Source organism: Thamnophis sirtalis, unplaced genomic scaffold, assembly GCF_051295495.1.
Source record: "Thamnophis sirtalis isolate CommonGarterSnake01/CBP01778 unplaced genomic scaffold, rThaSir2_p1.2 scaffold_1, whole genome shotgun sequence".
NCBI lineage: Eukaryota > Metazoa > Chordata > Lepidosauria > Squamata > Natricidae > Thamnophis > Thamnophis sirtalis.
The window spans coordinates 80371584-80388090 of record NW_028261381.1 but is presented as its reverse complement, the minus strand read 5'-3'; the positions used below and the strand labels follow the sequence as shown (position 1 = coordinate 80388090).

At 38.0% G+C, this 16507-nt stretch overlaps 2 protein-coding genes and 1 non-coding gene across 3 annotated transcripts in view; 2 read left to right on the top strand and 1 right to left on the bottom strand.

Annotated features, from left to right (window-relative positions):
* Positions 1 to 230: 230 nt before the first annotated feature.
* On the top strand, positions 231 to 12715 carry LOC148049591 (uncharacterized). The gene is made up of 9 exons (XM_087717292.1): positions 231 to 498; positions 1666 to 2016; positions 4274 to 4600; positions 5409 to 5510; positions 6376 to 6780; positions 7478 to 7786; positions 8810 to 9124; positions 10036 to 10338; positions 11374 to 12715. Exons 1-9 carry the CDS (start codon positions 357 to 359, stop codon positions 11694 to 11696), a joined length of 2577 nt encoding a protein of 858 aa, XP_087573418.1. The 5' UTR covers positions 231 to 356; the 3' UTR covers positions 11697 to 12715.
* Positions 12058 to 12160, top strand: LOC148049592 (U6 spliceosomal RNA). The gene has a single exon (XR_015695315.1). It is a non-coding gene; the product is annotated as a U6 spliceosomal RNA (small nuclear RNA).
* Positions 12716 to 15762: 3047 nt separating the features above from the next.
* KCNJ11 (potassium inwardly rectifying channel subfamily J member 11) overlaps positions 15763 to 16507 on the bottom strand; it is a 159906-nt gene continuing 159161 nt past the window's right edge. The window contains exon 2 of the mRNA XM_087717273.1: positions 15763 to 15803. The gene's annotated coding sequence lies outside the window, so the exon portion shown is untranslated. The remainder of the gene's footprint in view (positions 15804 to 16507) is intronic.

Here is a 16507-nt window from a genome sequence, read left to right as displayed (position 1 = left end):
AGTCTCTGTTAGCAGTCTTCCACTTAAAGGAGAACTAAAAGACTTCCAGAATCTGGGTGTGTACTATTGGTTCCCTCTTACTAAGCAGGTGCCTGAGCATGCGACTGGCATCAGTAACTATTTTCTTTCCCAGTTTTTCAGCAACAGAAAATCAGTGGAAGATCAGAAGTGAAAATGAAAGTTTCCAGGACAAAGATCATCGTCCTGCCACGTAGGTTAAAGAGAGAGAGAGAGAGAGAGTTGATCGTTCAGGCAAGAGATCTAAAGAGCTTTGTAGGGTCGATTCCGCCTATTCTTTAAAGCGCGATTATCTGAAAACTCTGGTCCAGATTGAGAAATCAAAACGAAAGGCGGCAATGGCGACTCACTTTGGTCTCCGGCTGAGAAAACTGCCTGGATGTCTCCACATAAATTTCCAGGAATCAAACTCCGTTCGAAGGCGACTTTACTTTTTCTTTAGCCTCTGGGCGTGTCTCAGCTTTGTTCTTGGGTCGGCAGGTAAGGAAGCAAAAATGAAGACCCGCGCCTGCTATACATTACATTCTCTCTCTCCCTCCCTCTCCCACTCCCTCTCTCTCTCTCTCTCCCTCCCTCCCTCCCTCTCTCTCTCTCTCTCTCACACACACACACATACCACTGCAAATGCAATAGAAGTTGTCGAGTGTGAGAAATGTTGAGACTTGGAGGGGGCCTGGGGGCTCCTTTGAGGAGGAACGGGACCGACCGCGCAAGGCAGGTGGACACAACTTTAAGTCGGAGATCGGTCTCTGCAGGGGACAGCCACCCGCCCTCGCTCCTCCGACGTGCGCCCTCGACGGCGCAGACGCATTTTGCAAAATGACCGGAGCAAAAGTAAAGTCCATAACTCGTTCAGCACAGGAACGAGCCGTCTTACTCGTTAAACTCCGCGCTCTGGATCTGTGTATGAATTTGAAAAGACCGCAACTCGCTATTACTATTGAGCTGTTATTTATATTAACTCCTTGTTTAAACTGTCAATAACCTGGTCTACCCTGAACTGTAAACCGTGATTTACAACCTCAGTGGTTATGCTCATCTAAACCTAAATCTAATCTGACAAAAACACATTCATTCATCAAAGTGAAATTAATTTACAGGTGTACCTTTTACAAGGGGGAAGGATTAGTCAAATGAGTATTATAAGATTTACAGGCTGCAAATGAAATGTTACAAACTGCTGATTATTGGCTTAAATTTATAAGTTGCTCCATCTCGGTCTCTGACTCTGAACACAGGGGCTGTGTTCAGACATTCTATTAAGCCTGAACTGGGTGCTCCAGATTGGAGTTTCTGTGTCTCTATTGCATGATGGCAATTGACATCTTATTGAAATATTCTAGCTGGACCACAACTGAACTGTAATTAGCTAAGGAAAAACTATCCCTTGTAGTAATTTACTTGTAATTATGCAGTCACAATTGTCTCATCTGGATTGTGTAACTCTTGCCAAGTTCTGGCTTACTCCAAAAGTAGTCAATATTCCACTTAGTCTTTATGATCTCTAATTGCTTTGTCTCTTGCCATTCCACCACTGCTATTTTGAAATACTCTTTATGAAATGTGAGAACTGGGAGGGAAGGGAAGAAGAAGAGTAATTAATCAAAATAATCTGCAATCCATTTTCCCCCCCATTTTTTTGTGAAGAAGCCTTGAAAGTAAGCATGCCAGCTCAGAAGACAGCAATCTTGGGTACAAATGTGACACTTTACTGTAAAATCTCTGACTACCCTCCCCCAGAACTGGATATCAAAAAAACAAGATTCTTCTGGTATTTGGAGACACCTGAAGGGAATAAAGTAGAACAACTTTATTCAGTTGTTGATGGAAAACATTCTTCAAATAGAAATGGTTCAAGACTGGATACAATTCAATTAAAAAATGGAAATGCCACCCTTTTCCTTCCACAAATACAACTTCATGAAGAGGGCAAATATATGTGTATTGTGATTCTTGCTTCTAATAGAGTTGAAGGAGCCACCATTCTAAATCTAGTTGGTAAGTGACAGTTGTGGTATACCTTTCCAGAGAGCAAACTTATTCTTTTAGAATTCTTAAACTGTATTAAGGTTTATCTGACTGTCAATTGCATAAGATTGTATTCCAAATCTCTTCCTCTTATGAAGAAGGCCTCCTCCAACTAGATCCTTGTAAGAAAGGGGAACCCTGAAAACAGGGAGGTAGAAAACAAAAGAAAGTCCCTCCCCATTTCTTCATTTTATATTGTCTGAAGAATCCCAGTGATGTAATGGTTAAAGCATGAGGCTAGAAACCGGGAGACTGTGACTTCTAGTCCTGCTTTAGGCACAAAGCCAGATGGACCAGTCTCAGCCCTAGGAAGGAAGCAATGGGAAACCACTTCTGAAAGCTTGCCAAGAAAATTGTGGGGATTTCATCCAGCAATTGCCAAGACTCAACATTGTCCATTCTTGTTCACGTTTCTCATTTTATTTAATGACAATATAAAGATTTTTTGATAACCCTTGTTATTAGGGCAACTAATTAGTTGCAGTAAGGCAATGCAATTGAATTAAACAAATATATTTTCTATGTCATACCTCCATGATATTGCCTTTAGCCAAAGAATGAGACACATGTAGGTAGTTCTTAGCCTTACAGGTGTTTAAAAAGAATTTTTCTTCAAGCTAAAAGGTGCAAGGGATGTACAAGTTATGATGAGCCTTTGTTACCTGCTATCTTGTTGGCAAGGTTGGGTTATCAGTAAGAACCTAAGATATTTATTAGCTGTTTTAAGGTAATCTAGGCATATTTTCTTCCATCTTCATTGGACTCTGGTTGGTCTTGTCTGTCACTGTTCTGCTATTATGTACCTGAAGAGTTAGGTATAATGGCACATGAAAAACAACACAACAATTAAAATATTTGGTGGGATTTGAATGGTGTAACAATGAAATGGCAAAACAGGCTGGAGTAACATAACACTAGGGACCTACTTCTGAACAAAAGCTGGAGGAATCTGGAAAGTAACATGTTAAAGAAAAAGAAAGAGATTCTACTTATAAATGTTGCTCGTGATTCTGCTTCATTGTGACTTTGCCATTTTTTTTTACATTTTAAAGTTAAATTTGGATAGGAAGGGGCCCTGAGGTGCTGTATTTTCATGTGTGGTTGTTTGTCAGTTGTATAAATCAGGGGTCCAAGTAACACCCCCAACAAAAGAAGTCTCTGAGGCTTGAATTTCCTCAAAGTTCCATTTTGTTGGGGATGTCATATTGGCACAATTGGGAAAACCCTAATCTGAGAGATCCGGTTTTCCCCACCCAAAAGAAAGTCAAAGATACATCCCCAGCATCCACAGGTCCAATCAATTCACCATCCCAACTGGAGACAACCCTCAGTCACTTCCAACCAGATGCAGGTCCAATGCTCAAAGTAAGAAATGTTATTGTTAATCCTCCACCACTCCATGCAATTCCCCCTCCTGTTTTCCCAGGCACTGAATCTCCAACAGAAAAGATGGCTCCCAGGGCTGACGTACACTAGATTTAGAACTGAACACTTTGAGGCCCAAAGCTACTTTTATTAACAAGATTTGCAGATTATGAATTTCTTCCATTCCTCCTATTTCATTTTTCATATGAATTAGGCTAGAGGAGGCTGTTCAAAGCCTTTTCACAAACCACTTTCTTTCTCTGGCCTCAAGTCTCATTTATCTGATTATTGTTCTTCTCTCTGTCCTTCAATTTTATACTATACTATACTCATTACGATGTTTTTCCTGCTAGCTGCTACTTTTAAAAAAATCATCATTTCTGTCAGCAGTCTCTTCTCAGAATACCTCCTGCTGCTGTCCTTGGGGATAGTAACACTGTGCAAAGTACAGAAAAGAAAAAAAACAACATGCAAAAAATTACTGTAAATGAATGAAAATAAAAAAGAAAGTAATATGGCTAAAACTAATTTATACCTATGCCCTTCATTATGTCCCCCCATATTGTTCTATCTTTTCAAAATAATATTGTTTCTACCACATGCCTACACTGATTCATACTTTGCCTTTCCTTCCTCCCTCCCTCCCTTCCTCCCTCTTTCTTTCTTTCTTTCTTTCTTTCTTTCTTTCTTTTCTTCTTCATAGTCTTTGGAAAATCTGTAGTGTTTTTTTCTTTTTCCTTTAGGTGTTATTTCAATTGAATGTTAAATACAAATGCTGTTTGGGAGGCTGAAAGGCAAAATAAAATACAACATATGTAGATAAATCAATAACCAATTCTATTTTTATTCAAATGCAATATAGTTCAACCAACTGTCCAACTGTCTCCCAAGGAACTTGAAATTGAAAACGGAAATGTAAAGACACTGACATGTAGCGTGAATAAATTCTATCCTGATTCCATTGTCATTCTTTGGCAAAAGCATTCTAAGCACACGTCGGATAAAGATATACTTGCAGAGGATATTATCCTGGGAAGATCTGTGAGAAATGGTGATGGCACTTACAACACCACCAGTATACTGAGAGTTCAACCATCTTCACAAGACCAAGGAAACGTCTATAGTTGTATTGTGCAGCATAAGTCATTTGCCAGATTTCCAGTCTACAATGTAACTTTAACAGTAACAGGTACTCACTATGAAAAATTTAACAGCTCTCTTGCTTCTCATAACTTAGTGCAGGGGTGTCAAACTTGATATTGAGGGCCACTTCAGGGTTGTGTTTACCTTGGAGGGCTGGTGTGGGTGTGGCCAACTCAAAATCACTCATATCAGGGGCACCTGTGGTGGTCCGAGCACTTTGCCAGTGAAAATGGGCTCCCAAGCTCCATTTTCATCTGTGATGGCCTCCTACAACCCTCTGCCAGAGAAAATGGAGCTCGGGGCTCCTGCCTGTGGGGGTCTGTTAAGTTCGATAACAATTGAAGAGGCGTGAGGCAGCTGAGGCAAGAGAACAGCTATTTTATTCGGTAGAACAGCAACAATAACTATGTACTGCGATTTAGCACGTCGCCCTACTTGACAGCTATTTATACTAGAGCTGTCAAGCAGGGCGACCAATAGGAATGCTTATGCAGCCCACGCTCAGCCAGCTGCGTCTCAGCCAATCAGGCGCGGCTGGGCTGTTCCGGACTGTCAATCATAAGTTGAGGACTTGCGGCCGGTCACAAGTCAAGGACTTAGCAGGGTCATCTGTTTTTGCTGGCAGAGGCATTGTGGGCTGGTCCTTCATTGTTTCCAGGAGTCCCCTTGGGCCCTGAGTTTGACACCCCTGACTTAATGTTTTGCTTATGACAGAATACCCTGTATCAGCATTGTTTGTTTCTTATTATGAAATTACATGTAAAATGCTTACTTATCAAAAGCAACAAGAGCAATAAATATTTTGAGTATATCAGAAATAACATAAGTTATTTTTTTTTTTTGTCTTTCTACAGAACCTTATTCGACTACTCCGTTAACAATTGGGCTGGTTTTATGTTTTCTGATTTCGTTTCTTCTAGTTGGATTGCTGCTGTACATTGACTTTTTAAAGAAACGTAAGTCATTCTAAATATGTCTTATCAATACCATCATTTGTATATAAAATTTCAGCCAAAGTTTATATTTGTGAAAGTTACTTTTAAAATTTAATTACTGGAAAACTCCCAGAGAACAGCCACACAGAAGGAAAGACCAACCAGAGAAAATGGAAAATAGATTAAATATAAGCAATATTGTTGCACCTATCAAATTACAGGCAATCCTTATTTAGTGATCACAATTGGGTCTGGTAACTCAGCCATTAAGTGAAGCACTCACTAAGTAAAATGGCATCTTACTTCATCCTTCCTTTTGCTTTATAGACCTCTGAAGATCATATATGCAAGAACTGGTTACATTATTTTCTTATTAGTATTGCAACTGTAAATGATCACTAAACAGGGCAATCACTAAATAAGGATTTCCTATATAATCTTTTTAGACATCGTTTTCCAGAACAGCATTAAACTGAAGAAACTAAAGAAACTAAACTAAAAGAAATCCAATTATCAACTGGAACAAAACTCTAGTACCTGTGCAGAACACGAGTACAATTTTTTTTTAGCAGATATAGTAAACTTCCTGGTATGGCCATTCATGTGAACTCACCTCCTCTCTGCTCCCTCCATCCCGTGTTAAAGAGAGTGATGCATGGAATTCTTGGTGAAAGTGAAAATAAAGCCAGAGAACCCAACAATCAGATTTTTTAATTTATCTCCCCATAAATGTATATCAGTCTTTTATCTCCCTCCTGAGCCAGAACAGGCATATAACTGTTTTTAAGAATAGAATGGTTTGTACAATCTTGAAAGAATAATCCTAAAATATTGCTGCAACATTTCAAGCAATAGAGTTTCCATTTTCCCTTATTTTTCTTAATAGATGCACCATTTGTGGAAATGGTTGGAAGTGAGGAACTGAAGCATTTGGAAGAAACACAGTTGCAATGCTTGATTTCACACTTTCGACCCAAGCCTTTGCAGGTAGACCTCTTCTTAGTGACTGAACCTCAGAAAACAAAACAGAAAATAGCCTCTTGGCCTACGACATCAGTTGAAGAACCTACGGAAGATGCTGAAAATTCTCCTCTCCTCGGGAACTTGGAGGATATGTTTAAAGCTTATCCAGAGTTGAAATTAAAACCAAAAAATTATTATGACTTTGAGTGGAAAATCTGCCTGAATCCAGACATACAGAAGCTGGAGGAATTTCAACTTTTATTAGAAATTAAACATGAGGGCTTTCAGGATGGATTGTGTACTAAAACAAAATCATTTAAAGTCATAGGTAAGTGAGGATTATGGCAGGGTACTTAATGATGTTGAAATTTTAAAGTTATTTTATGGTTTATAAGAGAACTGCTAAGTTTCAAAATGTATGAAAATAGAGGAGACTTAGCTAATTTTGGTCCAGCCATTGTCCCAGCAGATATCTTAGACTACAATCCATATTTGTGAAATATCTGCCAAGACTAAATATAGTTCACTCTTTGGCAAAACAGGGTAATTACATTATCTATCTCCCCATATGTGTGTAGAGAAGAATAGAACTTTATAGTGGAAACAGCACTGTGGTTATTTAGCATGGATAGTCCCAAAGGAGGACGTTTAACCCTTTTAAGTATATAATGGCAGCCAAACACAAATGATAACTAGGACACTAATTTATCCTTCTATTTGGCACCATAAAGAAACAATTTGTTGGTCAGAGATGATGTATCCAAACAAGACACTTTTGACATTTCAACTGACAGTGATTTTTCTACAATCAGAGGGTCCTTAGCAAATGAGTTTGGCCTTGTCCTCCCTTGCTATGTGTGAATAAATAGCTATGGATACATGGGTAAGGAAAAATGGTAAGAGACGTCATTAAAGCTTTGGGGATTCATGCATTGGCTTTGAAGCCTCTTCACTATTATTTGGGCATATCTCTGCACATCACATTTTTGCTGCTTGAATTGAAATCTTTTTGGTTTTCTTCCTAGCCTTACCAGAGCTTCATGAAATTCATTGTTCCACAAATGTGCCAAGACCAAATGAACCGCTCACTCTTAGTTGCAAAATTCATTCTTATTATCCGGAAACCCTTGAAGTCTGTTGGACTAATGATGATGGAATTGTAGACAGTTCCTTTTCAACTCCACCCACAAAAGGTACTGATGGGCTTTACTTTTGCATCAGCAAGATCCACTATTGCCCCCAAGTGGAAGATTCTGGAAAGAGGTTTGTCTGCAGAGCTAAGCTTCAAGGACCACAAGCGTATAAAGAATCTGTATGGCAGATGAACCCTGTGGGTAAGTGGAGCAGAAAAAGTACAATTTTTTATTATCCTATATTGTACATTGCATGTTTCACTCTTAAGGGCTAAGTTACAGAGTAGTTCCAATAAAGTGCAACTCCTTTTTGCAAAAAAGTAAAAATAAAAAAACAAATAAATCCTGTTCCTCTGATGTAATCCCACTCAACTGACACTTCTAAAGTTTTACTACTATTGTATTAATTGTACGTTTTCTCTTGATGTTCCATTTTTTAATTCTTCTCTTTCCATATTGCCACAAGGTGTGAATTCAATTAAATTTTATTTTCTCAGAATAATATTCCATACATCTCAGAATAAGACTCCTCTTACTATATGTGTATAATAAATACAACTATAATAAATATACAACTATTGATATTTAGGAGATGACAGAATCCCTCCCTCCTTCCTATACAATTGGGCAGATGTTAAATTTCTGAAAGCCATAAATACCTATAGTGGAATCCTGAACCATTACAAGGACCAACCTGGTAGTAGAAGGGGAAGACATATATGCTGTCAGGCCAGGGTTTGACTTTGGTATCTGAAATCAACTAAGTTCTTTCATGCAATATTCTTCTGAAGTAGAAAGGGATATTGCTGAGTAGGTTACTCTTTGATGGTGAGGCTTCATGTAACACTTGCCACTGCCAAATAGCTGGAAGTTGGATGTGCAAAATGGGGAAATACATGCTAATAGCTTCAGTTGCATCTATGTGCGGATTACAGGATCTCTTTTTTTAGTGCATAAATGGAATATTACATGAGCAACTGAAAATCTATTTCCACACCAATTTAGAAATCTTCATTGGTATTACGTTATCATTGAGGCCATTTTCTGCTTCATTTTTCAGATTTGTAATTTATATACCTTTGGCATTTTATTGTGTTTGGATGATGACTTTGGCACTTAGTTGTGTAACCTAAATAGTCATGTGGGAAGAGAAGTTTGTGGTTTGAATTCACAACTCTGTACTGATTACTAACTCTGTTATTTGCTGTTGTGCTTTATTTACAGTTGTGGCCCCCAAAGTTGACAAAATTGAATGTAAGCCCCCTGTTCCTGAGTGTGGAAAACCCATCACATTGAGTTGCTTATTGACAGAATACCATCCACCTGAGTGTGACATTTATTGGAGAAAGGGCTTTGAAGAGCTCTTGGGTGCTGAAGTTAAAACAGGGGAGCCACAGTTGGACAGAATGTCAAAGCTGTACTCCAGGACAAGTGAAATAACCTTTACACCCAGCGCAGAAGATCATGAATTGGAATTCTTTGTTGAAATAAATCATTGCAAGCAAATTGCACGGAAGGGATATAAAGTCATGCTGAAAGGTGATTGTTATCATTGCTATAAAATAATCTATGTCCCTTGGAGTGTCTATGGAGGTTCTCAGTCATCCAGGCCATGGTTGTCCCAAAGGTGCTTTTTTCAAGAAGCAACTGGACTTTCTGGTTTTTCTTTGAAGACCTTTTGCCTCTCATCCAAGAAGCTTCTTCAGCTCTGACTGGATTCAGGTCTGACTGGACCTCCTGTTTCCCACCATCCAGTCAGAGCAGAGGAAGCTTCTTGGATGAGATGTGAAGTGCCTTAAAAGAAAAACCAGAAAGTCCAGTTGCCTCTTGAAAAAAGCAACTTTGGGACAACCATGACCTGGATGATTGAGAATCTCCATAGACAGTTGTTAAGGTAGTAATCTGGTTATCTGGATTTCCCATTAACTTTGCTTGTCACAAAATGTGATCACATCATCCTGCGTCTCTGCGACTGTCATAATTAGGAACTAGTTGTCTTGAAAGAAAGAAAGAAAGATAGATAGATAGATAGATAGATAAACAAACTTTGTGGCATTGTTACATACATTTTACTTCTAAGTTCACATCAGAATACAGTAACATGCTATGGATTAACGTGTGCAAACAAACCAAATAGTGAGAAGCACTGGTATCTCACTGCATGACTAACACATGTACACAAGAAGCAGAGAAACAGAAATAATTGCTACTTGTCTAAATAATTTGAGAGCTGATTTCATGTATGAGCACTGCTCTATGTGAAATAGTGCTGTTAATCTATTGTAACAGCACAAATTCTCATTGAACAGTGATTCCTCCTTTCTTGTGGTAACAATATAATGTTAAAAATTATTCTTAACTCATTTGATGCTGTGTATATTAGGATATTGTTTGCGTTTAACAGTGATTCCTTGTCTAATGTTGATTTCTCTGTCTTGTCACATTTATAGACTTTCCCAAACTTTCAAATATTGTTATTGAACCAAGTGATGCTGATTATGGACAAAGTGTAAATTTAAGTTGTGATGTCACAGATTTCTATCCTAATGAAATTTCTACTCAGTGGCTCCTGGGAGATTATTCACCAAAGAACAATGAGGTCAAAGAACATTTCGACAAGGCCTGTTGCAAATTAACTTCCGTGTTTACACTAACAGCTACTGATTTAGTTTGTGATAAGGCTATTTGTTTCATAGTGAACCATGCAAGATTGACAAAGCCTATTATAAGAGAAGTGTATTTAAAACTTCCAGGTATGTACCAATTTTTATTTATTTATTTAGTTGTCTTCTGATGTTAATTGATGAAGTTGGGTTCTGTTTATCCTTTTTAGGCTTTATTAAAAGTAGTAGAATTTAACAGGTGAGGAATATGGCACATCCCTATTTCCTATCAGCTACACCTGTAATGTTACTTCAAAGAAAATCTTCCTGTCTGTAGCACTGTTGTGTATCTTGTTGTGTCCTTTGTGCTATGGATACCAGGAATTAAGCCAGAGCCCAGATGTAACATCTCTGGGAGCAGAGGTACTCGTCATCATCTCAGTTTCTTCTTTGACCATGCTGCCTGGACACCCCTGGCTTTGCATTGCATGTGGGAAATATTTATGGGATAAGATTATCTATTTTACCAATAAGATACATAGACATCCATTTCCAACCACAATGATGAAACATGATGACACAACAAAAACCCTGTCCTTTCATACTTTAATTTCACATCACAACACATACACACATTTGCCTTTCACTTCTGATGCCTATATATCATATGCAATGCTGTTACTGGATTTCAACCAAGTGCTGGAAACACACAAGAAAACTGTAGAATAAACCACAAGATATATAGGTTTGCTTTGTCTTTTTGTACTTTTTGGGAGTGGTCTTGTTTAGCTTTATTTTGCTTTTGTATATTTTCTTTCTTTTGGAGTTTGTATTTTAATGTTTTCAGTAAAATAAAAATTGAGAAATTAACAAAAACAACAAAAAGATTTGTTATGTCCAGCTTAAACTGTCTGTCATAGAGAAGGGTGCAGACATGATTTCCATTCATTGGGTTTTGTTGCAAATGGTGCAGAAAGTGTCTTCACTTTGTAGTTGGTAAAAATTGTGCAATTGGTCTTCTGCAGTGGTGTCATGCAATAGTTCCGTTATGCAAGACTCCAGAGGATCAATCCTTACAGTATTTTCTTGCATTAAATATTGCTCTTGCGTTATTCATAATAAATCAAGGTCTGGAAACATATTTGCATTGTCATTTATGCTTAGTTTTTTTTCCTTCTCTTTTAGTCAAACGGCCTGTTTTGACTGAAATAAAGGCGAGCCGAGATCCTCAGAATATCCGCCTTGAAATTTCTATATCACAATTTGCACCTCGTGACATACAAGTCAGATGGTACCAAGAATGGAGACAAATATCTGAAAATATCAATCCCAGGAATATTGAGATTGGAGAAGATCACTTATGTTATTTTGTTAGTTATATATCCTTAAAACCAAAAGAACTGTGGTTTGGGAAGACAATACGATGTGAAGTTAAACATTCAACATTTACTCAGGAAAAAACCTTAACAATACCACCTGCTGACAATTACCTCCCAAAGGCCCATTAGATCACACAGATTAGGCCTCCTCCAGGTTCCGTCTACTAGCCAATGTCATCTGACTACTACCCGGGGGAGGGCCTTCTCTGTGGCGGCTCCGGCCCTTTGGAACGAGCTCCCCGCAGAGATTCGGACCCTCACCTCTCTCCAGGCCTTCCGAAAAGCTGTTAAAACCTGGCTGTGTCGGCAGTCCTGCGGTCGATGAGTTCCCTTCCCCTCTCGAATCGTGTGGCTGTTGGTTGTTTTAAATTCCCTGTTTTTTTCGTTGTAGTTTTTGTGTTTCCCTTCCCCTCCTTTGGGTTTGTTTGCCGCCCTGAGTCCCGCCGCGAATAAAATGAACCTCGAACCTCGAATACAATATTCAAGAGGCTTGCTTTGGCAGCACATATACTAAAGTTGGAACGATATAGAGAAGATTGGCATGGCCCCTGCGCAAGGATGATACGCAAATTCGTGAAGCGTTCCATATTTTTTAGGAGTCTAAATCTCAACCTCAAATGGGAAACTATATAAGTACAATTATGAGCCATTATGGCATAGCATACAGACAGAGATGAAAAATTGGGAAAAATTACAATTATCCTTGTTGGGAAGAATAGCAGCAGTGAAAATGAATGTCTTGCCTAAATTTTTATTTCTTTTTCAAATGATACCAATACTTTAAAAAGATGCAAACTATGCTAGAATGGCAGAAGGGTATTAACAAATTTGTTTGGGCAGGGAAGAAGCCGAGAATAAATTTAAAAATAATGCAAGATGTACGTGAGAGACGAGGTTTGAAATTGCCAAATCTAAAACTATATTATGAAGCAGTAGTTTCATCAGTAATCAGTGATTGGATTAACTTAACAGATGATAGAATATTTAATATCGAAGGGCATGATTTGGTATATGATTGGCATGCTTGCTATATGACAAAAAGATGGATAAGAATTTTAAAAGTCATATTTTAATGAATGCTCTATTGCGGGTCTGGAAAAAATATCAATATTATTTATTATTTGTCTTATTATTATTAATATAACATAAATGATACCTATGTGGGCAATTCCTAGACATGCAATAGAGAACATAAATGAGCCGAGGTGGCGCAGTGGTTAAATGCAGCACTGCAGGCTACTTCAGCTGACTGCAGTTCAGCAGTTTGGCTGTTCAAATCCCACCAGGCTCAAGGTTGACTCAGCCTTCCATCCTTCCGAGGTGGGTAAAATGAGGACTGAGATTGTTGTTGGGGGCAATATGCTGACTCTGTAAACCGCTTAGAGAGGGCTGAAAGCCCTATGAAGCGGTATATAAGCCTAACTGCTATTGCTAAATATAGTACAAAAACAGGATGTAACTACATACAGACAGCTTCTCACCTTAGAAAGAAGTGTATTACAATTAAAACCCTTGAATGTACTAAAAGAGGAAAAGGTAATTCAAACATGGTTTCAGTATCGGCAATTACAGGCCAGATGGAAAAAAGATCAAAAAATTGGTTTTATGCAAAATGAGGATAATTTACTAAAACAAATTAGGGATGCATATAAAGAGACTATATAATGTATTAATAGAAATGGATTCGGAAACAGAATTAGTGAAAGACTGTATGATAAAGTGGGCACAAAATTTTGAAGAACCAATAATGTTGCATACATGGGAAAAGATATGGGTAAGAAATGTAAAATTTACATAAGCCCAAAATATGAGAGAAAACTTTTACAAGATGTTTTATAGATGGCATTTAGATCCTAAAAAACTGGCCTGTATGTATCCGAATTTACAACCTAAATGCTGGAGATGTGATTATCTCAATGCTACATATTACCATATATGGTGGACTTGTAAAAAGGTAAAAGTATTTTGGTTAAAAATATGCCAAATGTTGCATAAAAATATGCAAAATGTTGCATATATTATGCAAAATGTTCTTTAAGAAAGGATGAAGTTTACCTCTCAGTTATTCTTGCTAGGTATAATTACTGATTGTACGGTTATAGAGACTAACTTGATTTTGTATTTAATAACGGCAGCAAGACTGTTGGTGGCGCAATACCGGAAGAAGGAAGATTTGCCTACTATTCAAGAATGGACATTAAAAGTAACAAACCTAACAGAGATGGCTAAAATATCAGCATATCTCAAGGATCACTCAAATGAGAGATATAAACTGGAGTGGAGAATATGGATTGACTATACTCAAAATAAATATGGGACTAAGAAATTCCAGATGATTGAAGAAACAAGGAATGATATAATATGTTTAGTGTTAGCCTAGCAAAGAGAAGTTAAAGCTCAAATGAAAGATGATACTAACTTTCTTTAAGTTTATTTTAGAACATTTTTGTTAAAGATTTATACCCTGTATTTGTTCGGGTGGGGAGGGCGGGGGGGGGGGGTGTAAACATTTGTAAAAGTTATTTTTTCTAAAAATTTCAATTAAAAAAAAAACCAATACAACAGTTAAGGATGTACAGGATATAAATACTCTATTGATTGAAAGAGTATCCAGACCAGCGACTATTTTTCAACAACTGAACATGCAATTTCTCCCAATTGTTGTAATGGATCCAAAATTCTCACTCACTAAATAATAACAATGGAAAGAGGGAAACTGTAGGGTAAGCAGTGTTAGCTTTATAAAGAAAAGGGCTCTGTAGTGCAGTGACGTGCAGTCAGGGGAGGCAGGCCCTCGCCACTGTCATTATGAAAAGAAAAAAAATTAAAAGGAAAAAGGCTGAGGTAGTTGCTGCTAGAGTCACAGTGGATGACTGCTTAGTGCTTAACTGTTTAAAAACGCCTCTTTAAAAAGTGCCCTCTGCAGGAGGAGGCGAGAGAACCACGTGCCTCATTTAGTCTATCTTTATGATCACTCGAGCAGAGTTAAGCAAGGATTAAAAGCCGAAAAATTCCTTATGTAGATGAGGCAAGTGGTTCTCTCGCATCCTCCTGTAGAGGGCACTTTTTTAGAGGCTTTTTAAAAATAGTTAAGCAGAGTCATCCATGCTCTGGCAGCAGCTAACCCAGCCTGACTTCAGCAGCTCTGGCCTTTTTACATTTTCATCATGGCAGACAAGAGCAGAGTTGAAATCCTCTATGAAACAGCTGGAAAAGGTATGTGGGTCGGAGGGAGGAATTCAAAATTATTGTAATTTGTAAGTAATTGTAATTTGTATTATTGTAATTAATTTGCGTGTTTGTGTGTTTTAACCACCTCTGCTGGCGTGCGGGCTGCCACTTCATTTTTTATTTTTTAAAGCCCTGTCGCCGTGTCTACCATAGAGCAGGACGCGTTCCGCTCTATGGCGGACGCAGCGGCAGGGCTTTAAAGTCCCTTTACAGTCCTAATGTCTTATTGTAAATGTCCTACTCCGTAACAAGTAAAATTTGCAAAGAGAGATGGAGTATGATCACCCACAGAGGCCATTGAAACTATTCACAGCACCAGGGACAATGACAGTTGGAAATTGGATGACGTTTGCCCTGAGTACTAAATCGATTGGAATCTGTAAGGCTGTGTACAGCTTGAGGAGCTGGTTATAAAGGAAAGTAACTTTCACAGCACAATTTCCGACTGCATACTTTTCCACCCAGTTATTGTTAACTTGATAGCAATGTATTTTAGAATTTAGAAGTAGGGGAATGGGACATTATAAATTTGAACTATCTATACAAGAGGAAGATTTGGTGGTCGCCAAATTATATCCTTTTCCAATCTCCTCATTCCAACATCACCCATCCAATCAACTGAGCAAAAGAGGAACTCTGAAAATCACTATCCCATTTGCCTTTCCATTGGGTGGGAGCCACTGGCATTACAAATGAATTGTAAGATAAGTTATATTCATTTCTTGTCAAAGCAAATTGTGTTCAGGTGGTACACTTCTGATGGCCTATTTATAATGGAAGTGGTTGGTTTACCAGATTTCCTGCACAACTTTATCTTGAACCTTATCGGGACAAAAATACCTTGGATGTAAAGAATGGCAAAGTTGTACATATCCATATGCTCTCAAGTGCAATATTTATTAGAAGAACATTGTTCCACTTGTGCTTTGTATATGTTTAATCAGATTAAATTGAATTCAAACTCAGTTTCTTTTGGTTACTGCTTCTATCTTTTTCTTCCAGTGGCTGTGGAATGAAAAAAAAATAATCAAAAGCATATAGAGGTCATAAATAAGACTTTTAAAAATCTTGGCATGTTAACTCAGCACATACTGTATTATCTATTTTTTAAAATTTCTACAGCTCCTTCCTTTGAAATATTGTCATAAGTGGTGTTTTAACATTGGATGAAATTAAAAACCTGTACAGTGCATTCAGAAAGTATTCAGACCCCCTCCACTTTTGTCAATTTTGTTATGCTGCAGCCTGATTCTACAGTTGTTGAGATTCATTTTTTCTCATTTGTCTACACCCAGTACTCCATAATGACAAAGTGAAAACAGAATTTTAGCAATGTCTGTAAATTTATTAAAAAGAAAAACCTAAAATATCACATTGGTATAAGTATTCAGACTTTGCAACAACACTTGAAATTTAGCTCAGATCCCTTCCAGTTTTTTTTTTGATAGTTGCTGACATGTTTTTATACCTTGATTGGAGTTGAGCTGTGGTAAATTAAATTGATTGGACATGGTTTGGAAAGGCACAGACTTCTCTCTAGGCCTCACAGCTGACAATGCATACTGTAGCAGAGTGAAAGCCATGAGGTCAAAAGAACTGCCTGCATAGCTGAGACAGGATTATTGCAAGGCACAGATCTGGGGAAGGCTGCAATGAAATTTATGTTGCACCAAAGGTTCCTAACAGCACAGTGGCCTCCATAATTCTCA